Here is a 21,546-nt window from a genome sequence, read left to right on the forward strand (position 1 = left end):
AACAACAGCCCTTAGAGTAGGGACCTACTAGCATAGGACTAGCAGTAGTAATCTGTTCCTTTTTGTTGAACAATCGGCTTCTCTTTGTAAGAAATCTTATTATCAATGAAAAACTTCCTTTGATTTTGCCGATGTCCTTTATGCTGATTTAGCAGATTTTTCCTCATCTGACTTCGTCGATTGTTAGCCTAACCAATGCCCAATGACCGGTGGCAACGCATTGGTCTCTCACGATAATCTGCGAGACAGGCCAATTCAGTCATCCCTCCAAGTTAGCCAGCTCCCCCGATGACGATAGCACTTCGTACAGCCGATCGCAGCCGGCCGGCGATTTGGTCTTGAGCGGGCGTTTTTAAGAGAGCCCTGGAACTGTTGCTGAATCAACTTGGATGCTGAAACTGATAACTCTGTAACAAAAGCACCACTCTTCAGAACAGTTGCGACGCAAAGCCAGCCGATTCCAACAAAATCGGCTCCCCAGAGCAAAGAACCTTTCGGGCGAGTTGCCCCCCGAGCCTCATCCAAGGCGAGAACAGTAATGAATCAGCCAAATGTGTCACCATCGGCTTCCAAGTTACAATGCAGAACCAGCCGATTCCAACAAATTCGGCTCTCCGCAGCAAAGATTTTTCGTGGCGAGCTGCCCCCGAGCCTCTTCAGCTCCCATCAAAACGTGGCAGGAAAGCTTACACCCAAAGAACCGACGCACTGAAAGGGTTCGGAAAGATCAGCAAATCCGTTCCTTGAACTAAGAAACCTCAAATATAATGGCTTTCCGACTCCTCCTAGTTCAATCCTTTGCGCCTTGCTGATCAGATCGGCTCATCATCTTTGGCAGACTGATGCAACTTCCGGTGAGGATGTTTTGAATTTCTGATGCCCTCCAAGACTCTGGATGTAACAACCTCTGAAAGTGACATCGACCAAGCCGCCACCTTGGTCCATGCTAGGCAAAAACGCCATAGCCGCTTGATTCATCATCGGCTGTGCTCATGCTCCTAGGATAGGTATGCTCCCTTTGTTGGACTCACCCTTAACCTGATCTGCATGCTTACACTGGCACTGCTGAACTTGAAGACTTGCAGAAGGAGTTGGAGGTCTTCTTCTGCTTCTATCAGCTGTACCTCTTGAGTCGATGGCCATGCATCGGCTGTATACCCATTATGAGAAAAAAAATTTTACTAGCCGATTTTTTCTATCGGCCCCCAATGTTTCACTGCACACATGTTCATCTGCACCTGTTCATCTGATGATTAGATGCCCCCCGAGCCGAATCTGTCAGGGAACTGCAGATATCGGCTCTGTAGTTAACCAAGGCACATGTATTTGTACGTCGGCTCTGGTAGGACCAATGTTGATTTTTTCTAACTCATCAGCCGACGTAAAACCGCTGCCCAGTAGATCGATGTTGAACACCAGCAGAACATGTGGTGAGGACAAATTTTGGCCGATTGCTGGAATCGGCCTCCATATTGACTCGCTCAAATGAAGGTTTTGTAATGTTCCTTCATAGATCTTTGGGGCCGATCCCAAGGATCGGCCTCGCCACGTTTGCTCATCGGTCTGCTCTTGCTACACGGTCGGGCCAGTGGATAAGACCAGCCTAACCCTGCCCTTCGTCACGTCGATGCGCTTGCAGTCGTCCAAATTGGGTGCCTCGTGTAATCCTGGAGCACTAAACTTCGTCGGAAGGACGAGCACCATGTTTGTGCCAGCCGATGTCTCATCATCGGCTTTCTTTTGCTTGGGGCGCCACTCCATTTTCCGTGGTCGACCCTCGTCATCCAGGGTTCGCTGGATCTTCGCGGCCAGATCAGGCCGCGCCTTCCTTAGCGTGTGGAGATATAACCTTTCGTCTTCTTCCAAGCCGCGCAATCGCTGAACCCTACGCTTTTGGGAACGGCTGAGTCCATCAGGGCACCACCTTGGTCGGTGGTACCTGTCTTCTTCTTCTTCTTCTTCTTCTTCTTCGTCTTCCGAATCCTCGAGACCTTCCACCCGAGGGGACTCAGCGCGTTTGCTTCGAGGTGGGAGAGGCCCTAAGCGTTGGAACACGGACACGTTAGCTGCCTCCTTCTTCTGCTGGTTACATTCTGGGCAATTGCCGATTGTAGGCAATCGGCTCATTCCCGAATCCCAGCAGTGTCTGAAGAAAGGGCAGTCCCAGTGCCTATCCTCGTCGTCCTGCTCCCTCGACTTTTCCTTGGCACGGCGCTCGTACTCCTCTTCATCGCGATCATGCCGACGATGTCTCCTGGCGTCCCTAGCCAGACGGTCTCTATCATCATCGTCGCTGGATCGTCGGCGTTGGCTATATTGACTCACATACTTGTTGAGGAGGTGATCAGAGAGAGGTCGCTGATATCTTATGTTCTTTACTTCTCCCTCTGTGGCGTAGCACCTGCCATCGTGACGGAGCCGATCGCGTGGAGCGGCCTCCTCTGTGTCCTTGCTACGAGAGCAGCTGCCCTCGTCTCCATCCTTGCCAGAGTGGTGCCCAGGTCCTACCATGTTGATGCTGAACGAGGATCCTGGCTGGCAACCTTCGTGGTAAGTGCACTCCACCATGTTAACGGCGGGAAAGGGGTGGGTGTCGACCTTCATGGCGTACTCGGTTGAAAATCGGACGTCCTTGTTCTATCGCCATTTGGATCTGCCGACGCCACACCCTGCAGTCGTTGGTGGCATGGGAGACCGAGTTATGCCATTTGCAGTATGGCTTTCCGTTCAGCTCCTGTACCGTGGGGATTTTGAGGCCTTCGGGTATCTTCAACTGCTTCTCCTTGAGTAAGAGGTCGAAGATTTGCTCAGTTTTGGTCACGTCAAAATCGAACCCTCTGGGCGGACCTGGTGGCTTTACCCATTTGCAGGACACGGGGTTTGCCCCCCGAGTCCATTCAGCCACTGCTACCTCTTGATCTCCCGCAGAGCCTTCGTCTTCATCCGCCTCAACCAGGACTACCGCACGCTTGAATTTGTCCCGGTACAAGTCCGGGTGGCGCTGTTCATATGTCGACAGCTTCGAACCATGTGCGCCGGTGAAGGGTAGTCTCGCTTGGGAGGCCATATCCTTGATTTGTGAGGCAAGGCCCACCACCGCCAACTCGATCGCTTCTTTTTCGGTCACACGAGCCGAATAACATCGGTTCCTCGATTTCTGAAGCGCCGAATGTATTCCGCCACCGTTTCTCCACGCTTCGACGTATTTGAGCTAGATCGGCAATGCCGGCCTCGGAAGCTTCGAGTGAAACCGCATATGGAACTGTTCTTCCAATCTGCTTCCAAGTCCGGATCGAGTCCGGTGGCAACGAAGTGTACCACCCGAAAGCCGATCCCGTGAGGGACTGTGCGAAGAACCTCACGCGTAGTGGATCCGACGCCGAGGCCGTTCCTAGCTGTGCCAAATATCGGCTCACATGCTCGATGGAGCTGGAACCATCTGATCCACTGAACTTGGAGAAGTCAGGGAGCCGATACTTGGGTGGTAGCGGGACCAACTCGTATTCATCGGGGTACGGCTTGGAATAGCCGATTGTCCTCCTTTTCGGATCCATGCCGAACTGGTCCCTCAGGATCGTGCTAATCTGATCCACGGTGCTGGCTGCAGGAGTCGAACTCTGAAGATTCGCCGGGGTGGCGTACTTAGCCAGCCATGCTTGCTTTTCCAGCTCTGAGCCAACTGCAGGAGCTGAGCTCTGGAGGTTCGTCGGGGTGGCATATTTAGCTAGCCACGTCTGCTTCTCAAGATCCGTCGCCGACGTTCCTCCCGCTTTTCCGAAGTCCCTGCTGTTGCGGCCTGGTTTGTGAGCGCCCAGTTACCGCAGTCTGGCACATATGTGCACATGTACCCGTGAGGGATCTCCTTAGGCGCCTCATGCAAGAACTGGCAGTCACTAGGGTCACCACCGATCTTGTAGACAACGAATGCCGGTGAATTCGGCACCTCTAGTGCTGCCAACGCAAGTGGCAGCGGTGGACGGGACTGGAGTGGCATCTCTCCTTGGTGTGTCCCGAGAGCTGGTCCTGACGGAGAGTACTGGTGCCTCATGATCTCCTGGATCACCCGAAGAGCGACACGCTCCAAAGTGTTCACCAGAGTTCTCGCAGTGGCGGTGCAGCGAGTGAGCCACCATGTAGTTAATCTCCTGACGCAGGGACCTGGTGCGTTCTTCTGACGGGGCAGACAGGTCTATCCCATCGAGCGCACCATCAGGCGAGAACCCTTTCCACCTGATGCCATGCGAACGGGTTCTGTGAAAAGAGCCGATGAGGTCGGCTTCGAGGATCGCTTTGACCTCGTCATACTTCTTCTTGAGCTCGTCGGTCAGATCCTCGTACGTGATCGGGGTGCCGTCCGCCATCTCGGATGTAGATGGCGATGTGGTTGATGTCGAAGATTGTCCCACCGGGCATGCCGAGAATGTGTTGCGGTCGAAACCCACCGGCGAGCAGCGACGGGCAACACAAGAGAGCCGGGAACAACTTAGGGCTGCGGCTGGCCCTGGTCCCTCCGAGCGACGGCCCGCAAAGCCTCCGGTACGCACGTCCGATGCCGGTGCAAGGGCGTGCCACCTGACCTATACCCGGTCGGGAAGGTGATGGAGATGCCTCGCTTAGTTTCCTGCATGGCATACACGTAAACATTAAATACGAGCCTCGATCGGCTCTCGAGTTATCCTGTGAATCGGCTCAAGGAGCCGATCCACCCATGATTCGTACGAGGTGCACGAATATATGGTGGTCCTGCTTGATCAAGATAAAGCTAAAACGATCTACGACGATTTAGGGTTTTCACCGCATAATCGGATCATCCTACTCACGATTGGGCCTCGCGGTCACGTACGGTGATCGTAAGCCGGTCCTAGACAAGGCCTAAAAACCAACACGAGGTTGATCCTCGGAACATCCTGTCTAGGGCTAGCAAACGACACCCTACGCGTCGCTGGATCCTCCAACCCTTTGTAAGGCCTAACTATTGCGGATATTAAACTAATCCTTGAAGAACAAGGAGCAACCGTAACGGATCGGATCTACTAAATAATGATCAAGCGGGGTGCCGCCCCTACACCTAAGATAGGTGTAAGGGCGGCTAGATGTATAAGGGTTGCACTACGACAAGCATATGATACGAAGAACAATGCTAACCCTAACACATCTAAGATAACTACGTTGCTCGCCATCAAAAAGGCTTCAGTACGAGCAACGCATGGTAACGAAATAAGCTTGTGCTGCCTAGATCGCAAGATGCGATCTAGGCAGCATGATGCTTACCCGGAAGAAACCCTCGAGACGAAGGAGTTGGCGATGCGCCTAGATTGATTTGTGTTGAACGATGGTTGTTGTTTATTTCATAAACCCTAGATACATATTTATAGTCCAAGGGACTTTCTAATTTAGGCGTGCACCTAACCGTGCACGGGTAAAACTCTATCTTTTAATCTAAGATGCGATCTACTATAATACAGATACACGGGCAATCTAGCCCAAACTCTTCGTGCAAGGCCGCTTCAGAGATCTTCCACGTGTAATCTTCCAAGCCCATCTCCCTTACGGCCCACCTCCTGATTTGGCCAAAATCTGGTGATAACAGTAAGGCATATACTATGTCCATTACAACACAGTTAACTCAGCAGATGAAGTAGAATGTTTCAGTTTGAAGGGTCAGCATCATGATCTAGGTCAACATAACCACAATTCATGTAACCCCATGTCCTTGCCCTTTTGTACGCTAGATAGCCGGCTTCGTATTTTGACTCTGTAGATAGTGTAGTAGATCTTGGTGGAGAAAATGCAGTTCTTGCTGGTGCGGTAGTGCTACAGGTTGTAGAAGAAGAACTACCAGCATGACGACGAGGAGCAGCAGCACTTGCTCGACCTGCAGCAACAGCAGCAGCACTTGCGTGACCTGCATCAGCACTTGCAGTAAGAGCAGCACTTGCACTAGGAGCATCAACACTTGCACTAGGAGCAGCAGCACTTGCACTCGGAGGAACAACAACACTTGCACTAGGAGCAGCAGCAACACTTGGACCCGGAGCAGCACCAGTTGGATCATCTTCACCTCTATTGGGCTACAAGTTTCAAGTTATAGTTAGGAAAGCAAGTTGGAAACTAAAAAAACTCTAAAAATTTACTAACCACATGTTTATTCTTTCTAATAAGTAGATCAGGCCTCAATGGCGTAGTGCAGCTCGTGTACTTGTGGCCCTGCAATTTGCAGTTTGAGCAGGTTATCGTCCTCATCCTAGAAGTATCTTTAGCTTTGGGCTTCTCAAAATTGCCCTTTCTTCTCTTCTCTACCTTTCTCCCTCTAGTGATCTTGAAATCAGGAGGGACGATGTCCGGAGTGTCTGTCTTTGGCCAATCATGCTGCCTAGGCACTGGGAAAATCATAGGCTTGAATGCTTCAGTATACATTGGTTTCTTGAAGAAATTGCTCACATAGTCCTCTGGTTTTTGCTTGGCCTTGATTATAGCACTACAAGAATGATTACTAGGGAGCTCTATGACATCCCATCTCCTGCATCCACATGTTCTAGCTGCCAAATTAACAACATGTATCTGATCACGTTTTCCATTAGTCACTTCCCACAAATCAATCCCTGAAATTCTTGGTGTGCAAGGCCTGGAGTACTTCTTGGCTAGATCAAGCTGCTCCATGAAATGTGGTGTGATCACCCACCTAGCATTTTCTCCACCAACCCTCTTCTCATGATTCCTAACCATTAACTTGTTCTTTACACCAATAAGCATTGTTCTTATTGGATTCTTCCTAACATCCAAGATATATCTGTTAAACACCTCACTGAGGTTGTCAACAACTAGGTTAGTCTTGCAGTTGGTGTCGAATGCATGTCGTACCCATGTGTGGGGTGGGATCTAACTCAGCCATTTCCAAGCCTCTTCACTCTCCACTTTTAAAGTCTCCATTGCAACCTCAAACTGATCCTTATGGTATGCATATCTGGCTCTCGATCCATGCATTTCTTCAGATCTCCCCTGAATCCAGCCGTTTGAAGGTTTGCGTAAATGTGTCTTAGACAATATCTTTGGTGAGCAGAAGGAAACACTTCGGTCACTTCTTTGAGAAGTCCCTGTCCATTTATATAACATAAGTATTTCAGTAACACTACCGTGACAAAAAATGACATATGAAGTAACACAAATAAGAATAACATATGAGGTAAGAGAAATAGGACTAACCTTTTGCCTATCGGACATAATTGTGTAAGGTCCAAGTTATCCTTGTTCTCCTCCCAAAGCATAATTTAGCTGAGTCAAGAACCAACACCAATTGGATGGGTCCTCTTTTGGGACGACTGCGAAGGTAATAGGGAACATGTTGTTATTCCCATCTCGGCCAGTTGCAGCTAGTATTTGAGCACCAGTGAAGAGTTTGATGAAGCAACCATCCAAAACTGCAGTACAACCAATAATTCACATCATTCTATGAATGGCATAGTATAGGAAATTAGCAATACAACAACAACTGAAGAAGAGCAAATGCAGTACCTATGAATGGCCTGCAACCTTTCAGAAATCCCTCTTGGGTTCCATTTAAGCAGAAGAAGAGACCATGAAATGTTGGACCTGGATGTGGATTCTCCATAGAAGGTGGAGGGATAATTGTTTGCACAATCACCTGACTTCCTGGGTTTGTATCGATCACTGCTTGTGCCCAATCTCTCAGTCTGAAGTATTGCTCTTAGTGATCACCTAGGACAGCATCGAGCGCATGATTTTTAGCCCTGTATGCCATCATCTTCGGAACGTCGACACCATAGTGCAACTTTTCTTTGTCAATCAATGTCTGAATTCCCGTATTAGGATCAAATCCAAACAAACTCTCATACCTTCTGGCAAGCCATTTTGCACTAACCCTAAACGTATCAGTTGTCGTCGCACATGTATGCTCAAGATTCATCTTCCTAATGAAAAAAGTCTTCTCTCCTTTTATCTCTGATCCAGTACTGTAGAAATGACATGCTAGCTTATTTATGCAATCAGCAATAACTCTAACATCAGAGTTTCGATGATAGTTGAAATTCCTACTTTGTGCTATATGCAAGTTGACCAATGCATCTCTAAACTGCTCCACATTTGTAAAACACATGTGAAGTGCTAGTTGCTCATGTGCTTGCAGCCTTCTCTCATCATACCATACCCTAGGTGGCCTTTTTTTTGCTCTACTCTTTCTTCCTTTAGGTAGAATCATCGACGATGGCTGAAACCCATCATCATCATATTCCGGTAGAAAACCATGACATTTTTCCTCATCATCAGATGGTATGAAGTCTGGCACATGTTCAACGACAACACTTGAATGTGACCTTTCAGTGGGGCCTTTTTCTCTTAACAGGTAGCTTCATTTTCTTCAGTGGCACCTCAGTACATAGTTCACCTGGTTCATATGCACTTACAAACAAATCTTCAATATTTGTATCACCTTGGAAGTGTGACATTGGATCCTCTTTTTGCTTTCTCATCTCCTCCAAGATCTCACCAACTTCAGCCTTTTCCTTCATCCCGATTTCAACAGAATCGATAAAGTCTCCCATGTCAAATGTTGCATCATGTGTGCCCACATCTGCATCCTCATCAATGTCTGATAGCTCACCATCTTCATCCACGGCATAGAAGTGAGGATGATTGTCTGAACCCTGCCGAACAGGATTATTACTACCAACTTGGCTATTAAACAACTGGCCATCTTCATCCACGGCATACACATGTGGCTCACTGAAATCCAACACAATTGGAGATGAATAAGTAATAATGTTAGACGAATTATCCCCTAATGTGCTGCCTTGTTTGGTTTTTATTTATTTATTAGCAACACCATGTAGTCCCCTGTTAGCAGTCAAGTTTAACATCTTTGTTGAATAAAAATGCAGTAGCAGCTCATATTTTAGCATTGTTCTCAACCAATTCCACTTCACTTTCCATTCTACAGTACATAGAATCCCCAAATCCATAGCCACGTGGCTCAAGCATTGAAACTACATTCATGTAAGTCAGGTCATCACGACAAATTTGGTTCTCTAGCATATCCTGACCATCCTCAAAATGTATCCTCACATCCCAAACTTTAGTATCTAGGCTACAAAGCAAATAGAAATATCCAAATGAGTAAAATTGGACCTACGGGCTTGAGAGGAAGATAGATAACAACGGATTGATGGAGTAGATCAACTTACGCATCTCCTCCACCGGCGTGGCTGCTTGTCCAGGACGAGGTCGCCGCCGGGTTGTCCTCTCACATCTGGGCCAAGAGTTGTTCCGACGAAACCCGGGCCTGCCACAGGTCATCCAACTCGTCGTCGAAGACTCCGCCTTCTCCAACACTCCTCCCGCCTGCGCCGCCACCGTCGCCGCCAGCAGCGCCGCCACCATCGCCGCCAGCAGCGCCGCCGCTCCCACCGCCATCGTCCTCCTCCATCTCCGACCGGTCGACAAAGAAACGGGGGGGGGGGGGGACTAACCTGAGCCCTAACAGCCACATATGAGTATCGAATCGTGCCCTAACGGCTGGCCGACGGACGGTTGCTATGACAAGTTGGCCCGCGTGCTTATTTCTCGTTTAACTCCAGAGTTGCTCTATTTGTTACAAACTGTCGAGAAGTTGCACATGTTAAAATTACCAGAGTTGGTACCAACTCGCAACCGTTGCCCCCAAAAGTGGTACCTATGTAATTTACTCGGCAAAACGGCTAGCTCCACTTGCACGGACTCGGGTGCCTCTCCGGGATCGGATTCCCACACGCACACCGCCGTTCTGTGGTGCGTTCACTCTGATCAGTTCCCCAGCTCTATTCCTCCGCGAGAACCAATTGTGTCTGCTTCAGAAGTTGAGAGTACAGAGTGAATTGCAGCTAAGTAAGACAAATTATTTTCTCTGTTGCCAGTCGCAGCACTGCAGAGAACCAATTGTCCAAGCTCGGCTCAACTCTGAATGAACCGTAATCAACACGAGGCCCACCAATCCAAAATCCCAGCAGATTCTAATCAAGAGCTTTAGATAATCGAAACGAAGAGAGATGAACTTGTCAGACAGAGCAGAGACAAGTTTCTGTGACAATCAAGTCCTCAGTTCACTGTATATTAGTGGTCGATTACACGTTCGGTTTGCTACTGCTATACTCCTCGGGAGCGGACGAATGGCGCTCGAGCTTGGGTGATCCGGATATATTTGTGCAGCAAAGCGGCACTACAGCGACATTTAATGATGCATGGCAAGAATTGATGTGGAATGGAATACAACGTATTAGGAAGGCCGTTTACACGTGAACAGGAAGATACGCATTTAGTTGGGGTTGTTGGCAGAGCGAACAGTGGTGGTCGTTGGTACAGGAACAGGAAGAGCGGGGCACCACGGGACAACATGTACCCAGCACGTGTGCCATGAGCGTTGACAAACCGTCTACTTGGGGGAGGTAGAAAATCTTTTTATTTTTTTTCTCACTTATTCGACGACCCCTATTTCCTGTCTTCTTCATCCCCCATCCCTCCGGCCACCCCCGTCGTCGCCGCATTTGCTTTATGGGCAGGTAAGAGAGATCTCTAGCCGGTCCTCCAAAGAAATTTGGGGCGCGTCGGACAAAAAATCGTTCCTACCCGTCCGCCCCTCCGTCCGGCGCGGTCCAATGTGGTGTTCGGCGCCCCGAGCCCGTCCCCGCTACACATGGAACGTTCCGGGCACGTCAGACACAACGAAAAGCAAGGCAAAGAGACGCGGGTCCGATGCGTCAGTGGCACATTCAAGTTTAAACCTAACCATCACTTACCTCGTGATAGAAGTTATTGGCGCGCAGTGACACACGAACGAAACCTCGCAGCTTTGCCTTAATAGCGATGGAGGGGCAGGCGAGATGTCTCGTCAGCTGCGCAACCTCCACGTGTTGCCAGCGTTCGCACGCCACCGCACGTTCCCGTGCTTTCTTCCCACCGCTTCTGGCCTCTTCCCAAGCCCGTAAACTTTTGGGTAAATAACCAATTTACCCATAATCTTGAGCAAGAAACTACGCTCCGGTTTCTAGATTTGCCTGGATGAATCCATGGTGCTTTAGGCTGCGATCCACCGCCTCGCAAAGCTTGGTATGCAGTGCATTTTGTCGGTTTATTTACGGGGCTAAAAGGTAAGCGCGCTAGGTTTCTTCTAGACTTAGAGGCCTCATACACTTTAGGAGAATTGGTGCTGTCGGCCACAAAAAATTTGGAAAAAATCCTTCGGCCGTGGTAGCTTGGATCGATCAATCGGTAAATACCAACCCTCAAATTCGTATATCTAAGGTACCTAAACGCGAATTTAGGGTTCGAACAACACCAACACAGTTCAGATACAACATATGAAAATGCAAATTTAAAAAAAAAAACAAGCCCAAGACGTAAGATCAATTCGTTCGGACTGTTCAGGCTACATTGACCCTAAAATCATCTACATTACGCTCAAAAGGAACTCGAATTTCCTAAATCCGAGTTGAAATCCGCCGCCACAGGCACATTACGGCAAAATCGACTCCAAGATACTCACCGGAGCCCTGTCAGTGGCGGCGGCGCGTTGGAGCAGCCTCCTCACTCCTCGTCGCCAACGAGGTCGACGAAGACGCGCCCCTGGTCGTCCGCGATGTGCTTCCACTCGACGGCCTTGTCCGCGTCCTGTTGGCTCGAGCGCTCGACGAGGCCGACCACCATGGCGAGGTTGCGCTCCTCGACGAAGTCGCCCGGCGCCGAGCTGCGGGAGGACGAGCTTCAGCTGCTCGTCATCGAGGTAGTCACCGGGGGCGAAATGCGGGAGGCGCGGCAGCTTCGGCTCCGCGTTGACCTCCATCTTCACCGCCAACGCCGTCGATGGGCGCTGGCGAGAGCTCGACCCCGACGATGACACCGTGGAAGGGGAGGAGGCGCGGCCACGGCGGTAGCGCTCCGACTCGCGTTTGGTGAAGGAGGGCGGCGCTGCGACGCCGTAGTTGCAGTAGTAGCTACCACGCATGCGCGCCGCGTCAGAGCGCAGTTCTTCGCCTCCGTCTTCTCCTTCTCGCCGGCGGAGCTCCCGCCGCGCTCGGTGGATCTCCCGTCGCGGCCAATCTGGCTGCCCCCGCGCCCGCTACGGCCGTTCCACGCCAACATCTTCGCCGGAGGGAGCTCAGGGTGCTCGATCTACGCTCGATTGCTCGCCAGCGGCGCGTCGATTTGACGTTGGCGGGAGGGGGAGAGGAGAAGGAGCAGATGGGGTTTGGCCCCCATCGGCCTCGACGACCGTCATATATGGAGGCATTTCACGGTTTTGGGCTGCGGCCCGGATCCGTTTTCCATGCCAGGTCGTCGATGCGGGGTCTGGTCTGACCAAAAAAACGGGCAAAGCCCCTATATCAGCCCAAAGTGGTGTTTACATGCCGATACGGGGATTCTGCTAGAGATGCTCTAAGAGCATCTCCAATAGACACGATATAAATCGGCGCGCTAAACCACGCTTCCGCCGCGCTGCAAACGGATGGCGCGCGCCTGGGCCGAAATTTGCCCCGCCGGATGCTCCATTTTGCAGCGCGCGGTAAAAAAGCACCTCCGCCGGATGCTCCATTTTGCAGCGCACGGCGCGGCGCAAACAACAAACACACACAAGTATGCATAAAAAAAGATCAAACAACCATATAAATTCACAAAATAAAATGTACCATACAAATACAATAAATTGTTCACAACAAATACAACAAGTGCGTGAAATTGTTCACACCAAATACAATAAGTTTAGAGACCAACATGCAACAATACAACATAGTTTTGAGATAATACAACACATAGTTTTCAAACAAATACAACAAGTATGCAACTATTGTTGTCCATTCCAATTCCACCATTCTTCCATGAGATCTTTTTGAAGATCATCATGTGTGTCGTTGCAGCGAATGGCATGGTATGAGGCAATGAACCGGACAATCCTATGTGCGGACCTCCTCACTTGCACGGGAACCCCCATCAACTCGTAGTGGGTATGATCCACATCTTTCCCACGATCATCCTCTATAATCATGTTATCCATGATGACACAAGCGGTCATGATATATCAAAGGCATTCTTGGTCCCAAAATCTAGCCGGTCCTCTAACAATGACAAATTGGCCTTGCAAAATCCCAAATGCTCTCTCTACATCTTTCCTAGCCGCCGATTGTGCATTGTGGAATTGGATTTGATTCTTACCTCGTGGTTGAATAGTCGGCTTCACAATGTTTGCCACCTTGGTTATATGTCGTCGGCGAGGAAGTAGCCATAGTTGTACTTGTGGCCATTTGCTTCAAACTCCACCAATGGACCTTCCCACATTGCAAATCTTGTCATTAGTGGTGATCGTTGAAGAACATTGATGTCATTGCAAGACCCGGGCATTCCAAAAAATGCATGATATATCCGAGTCTCTTGATCGGCGGCCGCTTCAAGGACTATGGTGGCATCCTTCTTGTACCCTTTGAATTGTCCATGCCATGCCGCAGGACAATTCTTCCAACTCCAATGCATACAATCAATGGAACCAAGCATACCGGGAAACCCCCGGTCGACGTTGATCTCCAAAAGCCTTGCCGTGTCTTGAGCATTGGGGGCTCTCAAGTATGTGGAGCCAAAGACATTGACAATTGCAACGACAAAAAGCTTCACACACAAGATAGAAGTGCTCTCTCCCATGGCCAAATGATCATCAACTAGATCCGCCAGTATACCATATGCCAACATACACAAGGCGACGGTCACCTTTTGATATGTGCTATGACCAAGTTCTCCGGCGGCATTTCTCCTTTGCTCAAAGGACCGATCATACTTGGTCACCTCCGTTGCGATGTGCTTGAACAAGTTGATACTCATCCGAAAACACCGCCGAAATAAGCTTTCGGGAAATATCAGATTCTCATTGAAATACGACCGCATCAACTTCTCATGGCCTTCAATTCTTTCTCTCCACAACTTCTGCCTACCGAACACCGATCCACCAAATTTTGGCTTCTTAACGGCGCGGTATGCTAATAGTACCGATATGTTCTCCTCTTCCTCTTGGTCGAACTCGTCATCCGATGAATCGTATGATGAACTCTACAAGCATACATATGAAATTACTTAACTACAACTAACTATAGTAGCTAATCGGCGAGCAAAATCATGGAGGCCGGCCGGCGGAGGTGCATAACCTGCGAGCAAATCCGCGAGCATCATGGTCGCGCCATGTCGTTAGCAAGCTCGAAGACGAAGACGAGGACATGGCGACGGTGGCGTGGAGGAGGAGGCGGGGGGCGGGGGGAGCGCGTCGGCGCGGTCGGTACAGCGCGGCGGAGCGGCCGCTACTAGCGGCAGGAGGTGCGGGCTAGGTGGATCTACGGCGGCTAGCAGCAGCGGGGCCGGCGGTGGAATCGACCGGAGGCGGCTGGATTTCGCGGCGGCGGGGCGGTGGGGAAATGAAGGGCGCGGGGGGAATTTTCCAGGCGTTGAGTATTCACGCGTGCGCAGAGCGTTGCCGCGCGCTGTAGCCGACGCGTCACATTGGCGCTCGTGATTGTGCAAAACGCCGCGCGCCCTAAATTTTTTACAACACCGCGCCGTTTATCGCGCCTGCTGGAGTAACGATTTCGCCTACGTTAATATACCACGTGGTCTATATAGCGCGCCTGTTGGAGATGCTCTAAGGCACCGCCTGAAAGGCCGGCTTGGAACAAATTGGCTCCCATATTCCTGTTCATCGGGGGGCCAGGACGTTGGTACAGGATCAGGACTGAGTCTTCCACACCGTGTAGAGAAACCGCGTGGGACTGTTCAGTTCTCGTCCCGCACTAGCATCTTTCATACGGTCGAAGTGGTTGGCTCCCAGCGCTGTGTGTATTTGATGTACGAATTATTGCCTTCTATACAGCCCGTCTTATGACGTCAGGTACAGAAGCCAACGGTCTGATGCAACGTGGATATGCGGATCACGCTAGCTCGGGCGCACTAGCGAGTTTTCGTATACTCCTCCCGCTATATAAATTGCTCGTAGATAAAACTGCTTAGAGTTACATCCGTAAGTAAGGCCTTCAATCTCGCTTAGACAAGGAAGTTACAGCAAAAAAAGAAGGGAAACAGGGTCACTGCGAGATCCAGTTCAGGCGATAGGGACGGCGGTGAGCCTCCGGGCCGCTGCCGGCTTGGGCGAGCTCGGCAGACGGGAGCTGAAGTTCCGGTACCGGAACGCGGCATCCGCGCCCTCGTCGCTGTCGTCGCTGCCGCCGTCGTCGAAGTTGAGCGCGTAGCTGAGCGGGTCGTACCTGAACTCGCCCGTGGCGGCGACCCTCCTCCTCCACTTGGCCCTGCCGCCGCTCTGCGGCCTCTCCCCGTCGCTGTCCGGCGAGCCGAAGCAGCCGCACACGGTGGTCCGCAGCTTGTGGCGCAGGGACGGGGGCGAGTAGGGCGACGTGGACGACTCCGAGTCCATGGCCGGCCTTGCGTTGCTCAAGGTACGAGAAGCTAGCTGGTGTACTGGCGATGTGTATGACTGAGCTGCGTGGAGACGACGGGGGCAGGTCGGGGCTAAATAGAGAGAGATGGAAAAAAGACGGATGAGGACAGTGACGACGGCGGACGCGCAGGAGGATGGAGAAAGCAAGCTGCGCCGTCGTCGGGCGCGCGTGCGGGTCGACGTCTGATGGTAGTTTGGGGATTTCGCGCTCGTTAACGGTCGGTCCTCGCGCAAGCTGGACGACGGCAACGGTCGGTCGCTGTGCAAAGTGCAAGCTGCCTGGCAAGCACGGGCCACGGTTAACGCTAACGGTGCTAGCTAGCACTAGCCGTTGTATTTTCAGTCGACTACTCCCTCCGAAATCAAACCAAATAATATTGAGAATATGTTTTCCTTATTTTTTACATGCGTTTAGCTTATTGAAGGTGAAAGAATTAAAGATGAGAGGTGCATCTTCCTACTGTATTTTTTTACTCCACTTCATAATTTGTCTCGAAAAACGTGCGTGTACATTTATTTATGGACCTAGGGAGTAGGAGGTAATTTTCTCTTGGTTAGAGCATCTCCAGCCGTTGGGGCTTCCCTGGCCGAAATCCGGCACTATTTAACGCCGGATGGATGTAAAATTTAGCTTGGAGAGACCCATTTTCCCAGCGACGAGCCCAGGGGAATGAACAAATATAGGCAAATTCAAACATAACCAGACGAAATACGTTCAAACATAGGTGAAATTTAGAGATATTTATTATATATAGGCGAGTTCGTACATATATAGGCCAAATTTGTAATACATTTGAATTCGGTGAGAGAGAATATAAACTAATTAAAAGGAGGGCGTTCTACATGCCAAAATGGCGGTAGAACGCCGTGTAGTTGTCGTCGCTGGAGTGGCCGGCGTCTTCAGGCGGCGGCGCCTGCTGGATGCTCTGGCCGGCGTCTCCGTACCAACGGCTGGAACCCTGCCCAGGGTCACCGTGTGGCGGCATCGGCCGATACCACTCATCATCGCTGCTCTCCTCCAGCTTGATCAGCGGCACGTGTGCGATGAGCAGATGAAAGTGCATGGAGCCCCCATGTGTGGTTTTGGTAATTAATGACAATCCCTATGGACTAATGTTTGCATTGAGTTATATTTAGGAGTTGTCCATAGGTAATGCTTGAACCATATGTTGGCTTCAAGATTGCAATAAGAAGCAAATGAAGAAGATCAAGTGTCAAGTATGTCTTGAAGATGAAGATGAAGTGAGCTCTCAAGGTTAACTTCAAGACATCAACGAAATGAAGGCAAGTTCAAGATGAGCCAACTCGAAGAGATCATATGCTTGAAGCTTGCCATGAGAAATGAAGTGCAAGTTCAAGATGAGCCAACTCGAAGAGATCATAAGCTTGAAGCTTGCCATGAAGAAATGAAGTGGAAGTTCAAGATGAGCCATCTCGAAGAGATCCTCTGTTTGACTCTTGCCATCCATATGGTGTTCATGGATATGTGAAGTTGCGCCGAAGAAGAAGCTCTCCCATGGTGGATTATGGGGGAGCAATCCACAAGACTTCATCAAGCAAGCACAATCAAGAAAGGCGTTCCATCTTGTTGAGGTCAAGATCGTCATCATCGAGCTCAAGTGGAATGCGCAAGTATTTGCTCTTGATAGGGTTTCTTTCTCACCGGTCTCATAGTGTAGTTGGAGACTGGTTTATAGTTTAGTTGTCGTACTATCAAGAGGGCTCTCGAGTGAGTAACTCGATCGTATCATCGGAGAGAGCTCAAACATTTGCATCCTTGCATCATCTTTCTTGGTTGTTATTTGGATCTTATCCATGTGATGTTTTAGATCTTGTGCTTATTCTCATGACAAGCTCTAGTTCATCGAAAACGGATTTCGCATAGATCACTTGTTGCGTTTTCGAGTTTGGTGATTTTCTCGGTTTCTCATGTTGAGGTGTTGCACCTCTAAATATAATAGAAAATCACCCCCCCACTAGTTTCCATATTTTTTTGGGTATGCTCTTGTCGTTCTCTTTACAACAAAATTGGTTTCACTCTATTCGGAGCTACCAATCTTAAGTTTTGGATTTTACAAGGTAGCAGGTCTATATCACCAGGCCGGATTTTCCGGGCCGGATATTTGCAAAATATCCGGGCCCTGAAAATCGGCTAAGAACTTTTGGCGAAGTGGCTCAGTGATACCCTGGATAGGGGCCGTATTTTTGGCCGGACTTTTGCCCGGATTTTCCCAGGGCCGGATATTTCAGGGGGGCGGATTATCTGGCCCTAACTTATACCGGATAATCCGGCCCTCGAGTTGTCCCAACGGCTCGATTTTCTTGGGGGGGGGGGGGTATAAATACCCCCTTCTTCCTAGAAGCTTGTTCTATCTCTCAATCCCTCCATGATTCTTGCCCCCATTTGAGGGAAAAGAGAGAGGAGATCTAGATCTACATTTCTACCAATCAAATCCATCTCTTTGTGAGTGGAATCCTCTAGATCTTGATCTTGGTGTTCTTTGTGAGTTCCTTTGTTCTTCCTCTCTTATTCCCCCAATAGCTTTTGTAGCTTTGGTGGAATTTGAGAGTGATGGACTTGCCATTGCATTTGGTGCATCAGTTTGAGTTCTCCACGGTGATTCGTGGTGGTGAAAGCAAGAAGGTTGTTACTCTTGGGTTCTTGGAACCCTAGACGGATTCTAGACCTTTGTGGTGATTTGTTGGGAGCCTCCAATTAAGTTGTGGATGTGTGTCCCAACCTTTGTGTAAGGCCCGGTTTCCGCCTCGAAGGAAATCCCTTAGTGGAACCGTGACCTAAGCCTTTGTGGCGAGGGTCACCGGAGATTTAGATGAAGCGCCTTCGTGGCGTTCGGTGTGTGGTGTGAGTACCGCATCTTGGGGTGAGGCCTTTGTGGCGTTGGTGTGCATCGAGCAACCACACCTCAAGGTGAGCCTCTTGTGGCGTTCGGGAGCACTAAGCCACCGCACCTCTCCACCGGAGATTAGCACTCACAAGAGTGTGAACTTCGGGGTAAATCATCGTCTCCCGCGTGCCTCGGTTATCTCTTTACCCGAGCTCTTTACTTATGCACTTTACCTTGTGATAGCGTTCGTGCTTGAAGTTATATATATCTTGCTATCACATACTTGCTTGTATTGCTTAGCATAAGTTGTTGGTGCACATAGGTGAACCATTGCTTAGAATAAGTTGTTGGTGCACATAGGTGAACCATAGTATATAGGCTTTGGGCTTGACAAAGTAAACGCTAGTTTTATTCCGCATTTGTTAAGCCCATCTCGTAAAATTTTTAAACCGCCTATTCACCCCCCCTCTAGGCGACATCCGTGTCCTTTCAGCAGAGACCACCGGCCGAAGCCGTTGTTCGCCGTAGCCCTCCATTGCTCGCTCGAGGAGATTAGGGAAAGAAGTTTGGGCTGGGGAGAGTAGGAAGATGGGGGTGAATGCGGCCAGACACGGCAGTTCCACGATAAAAATAGAGGGAACCGCGCGTGAATTCGAGGTGACGACATTACTCGCCGCGTGGAAGCGACGTGTCCGGCGAAGACTGGCCGGCGGCAGGCTTTTACAGCGCGCGGAAGACGATGCGATGAGGACAACGATCGGCCTTTCTCGTTGACAAGTCGGGACCACCAGCCGCGCGAGAAGTTTTCTCGACGTTTCCCGCGCTTTCGTTTTCTCCAGACTCCCTGAGCGCGCCCCGGGGGGGCGGGGATGACATGGTCTCACCGGATGGATGAAAGACCAAATTCGAGCGAAAACGAGGAACCGAGGGCGTGGCTAGACCATTTTTCACCGTCCGGATGAAAAAAATGGTTGCCGAGGGCCTCGTCGGGTAGACGGCTGGAGATGCTCTTACTACTACCACCGTCGATGTCACGGGACGTGCATCACGTTCTTTGCCACACGTAGCTGTCGATTGTCCAATTTATTTTTTGATGAAATAGTAAATAAATGACATGCCATGCCTGGCATTTTTTCCATGATAGCATTTTATGGGCGACGACCCTAACTTTATAAGAAGATCTATATTTCGGAACGGAGCTACTCCAATACAAGTCTAGCACAATACATAAAATATCTATAATTCATTGTTCGACAGAATTGGTATCTGCAAACGCGATTAGATAATAATTACAATTGATGATACCCCTGCTCAAACAAAATCAACATGGAAAAATTAGTCTTGATCCAACAATTAGGCGAAACTAGTAAACGGGATAAGTAGTTGGGATGGACCGAACTGAAAAATTGGCTCGAGCGCGACTAAATCAGGAGTTACTACTTGTGTGTGATCCATGATATTGCCATGCTCGACTGAAAAATATAACAAGCAATCAAAGGCTTAGTCATGTTTGTTGCCATGCTCGGCATCGCCTTCTTAAACACCATAGTGGTCCATGATATTGTGCTCCCCATTGTTGTGATCATTGGTAGGACAAAGTTGACCCGCTGTCCTCAAATAAGTGATGCATGTTCTTTGTTTTAAGTTAGGTTGTCATGCACTAAATGTACTTAGTGTATGCTACAAGAAATATTCTCTTGCCCGGGGGATGTCACACCCGCTAGCTATGCCTAGGTCCGCCCCTGGGTATCACCTCCTCCCAGTTACCATGTTTTGTATCACCTAGGGCATGATTATGGGTTAACGAGGGCCAAACATGTTAATCATCAGTTGGGAGGATGGGGGTGCATGCAAGAAGGCTAATGTGCACTAAAATTCTTGTCAAAATCATAGTTAACTCTAAAGTTGTCATGTTGTACAATGACATGGCTCCTATTGGCCCCTTAACTTCGCCACTTTGTATCACATCCTCGCTACTCTAGCTGGTCTTTCCATATGTCAGATTCGATGTCAACTGACCGTAATGTGACGACATAAATTTCTTCCTCCATTCCGTTTAAATTAACGTGAGGGACACAAGACAATGAGCAGATAATGATTCGGATTGAAGTCAATTATATCGGAATAGAGTGAGTAGCAGCTAATTGTTGGCCATTATGGGTGTTGTTATTAAGTAAGGATTTCAAAAGTGTTGGTTTGGAACTTTTATCCCAATATTTTAGATTTTGTTCATGTTTACCCTCATTCTTCTCTTGTTTAGCATGATTGACTGAAAACCACGTGACTAAGTGCATTAACCCTGCTAGTCCTACCAGCAGGTGTGTGCTCCTCAGCTCAACCCCTCTCTCGGTGATATGAGACGATCCGATATGATCATCTCCAGTGTCAAACATCCGATACTTTCTCTCTGCAGAGGCTAACACATCTGATACTCATGCGGACCTGACATGATAAAGAAGCACACTGCCGAAAGGAAGGCCAAAAAGGACAGGGGACGACCGCGTTCCTCCGTTGCTCCAAAAGGCACCCAGTGGAGACAGCAATGTGAACGTGAGCCGAACCCGATGCTACTCCGAAAGAAAGGCTTCGTACGACGGACTGGACGGACGGACGATCGCGCGTCTGCTTTAGCCGCAACGGCCGACGGACGAGAGGCGGCGATCGGCGTCTTCCTTTGCCGCAGCCACCGGCGACGGTGACGCCGCCCGGTCAGGCGAGCAGCCCGACATAGTGTAACTGTTGATCTCCATCAGACGAACTGGTCTTCTTTCGTCACCTGGAACACTTTACGCTAAAATCTTTGCATAGAAATGCATTGCAAGTGGCATTTCTGCCTCTTGGGTGCTTGATTTGGTCAGTGAAACTGCATTGCAACTTGCGCCAACGCAAGTGAGTGGAATGCTATATGCGCTCAAGCCCATCCGTCGGCTACTGCGGCCAGGAGGGATAAGGATCGACTCCATGATCACCAAAGCGTACATCCTAAGATAATTTAGTTATGAACTATATAGCCAACGGTCCATCACAAAGCCATTACGTCATAGAAATGGCAATCAGCATATACCTTTCTTTCTTTCTGCCCCCATGAACAACTCAACGTCGCACCATGCACTGATGAAGAACAATCCCATCTAGGCACAACACAACATATCTTAGATACGCCCGGCTACCCAGACCCTTCAAGGCTTCAATTCATCACTACAAGCCTGTCACACACAAGTGCCAAGCCTC

General features: G+C 49.6%; 1 protein-coding gene across 1 annotated transcript; it reads right to left on the bottom strand.

Annotated features, from left to right (window-relative positions):
- Positions 1-14,980: 14,980 nt before the first annotated feature.
- On the bottom strand, positions 14,981-15,496 carry LOC124659492. The gene has a single exon (XM_047197358.1). The coding sequence runs from the start codon at positions 15,443-15,445 to the stop codon at positions 15,116-15,118; it is 330 nt and encodes a 109-aa protein (XP_047053314.1). The 5' UTR covers positions 15,446-15,496; the 3' UTR covers positions 14,981-15,115.
- Between the last annotated feature and the right edge of the window lie 6,050 nt (positions 15,497-21,546).

This window comes from Lolium rigidum, chromosome 6 (genome assembly GCF_022539505.1).
Source record: "Lolium rigidum isolate FL_2022 chromosome 6, APGP_CSIRO_Lrig_0.1, whole genome shotgun sequence".
NCBI lineage: Eukaryota > Viridiplantae > Streptophyta > Magnoliopsida > Poales > Poaceae > Lolium > Lolium rigidum.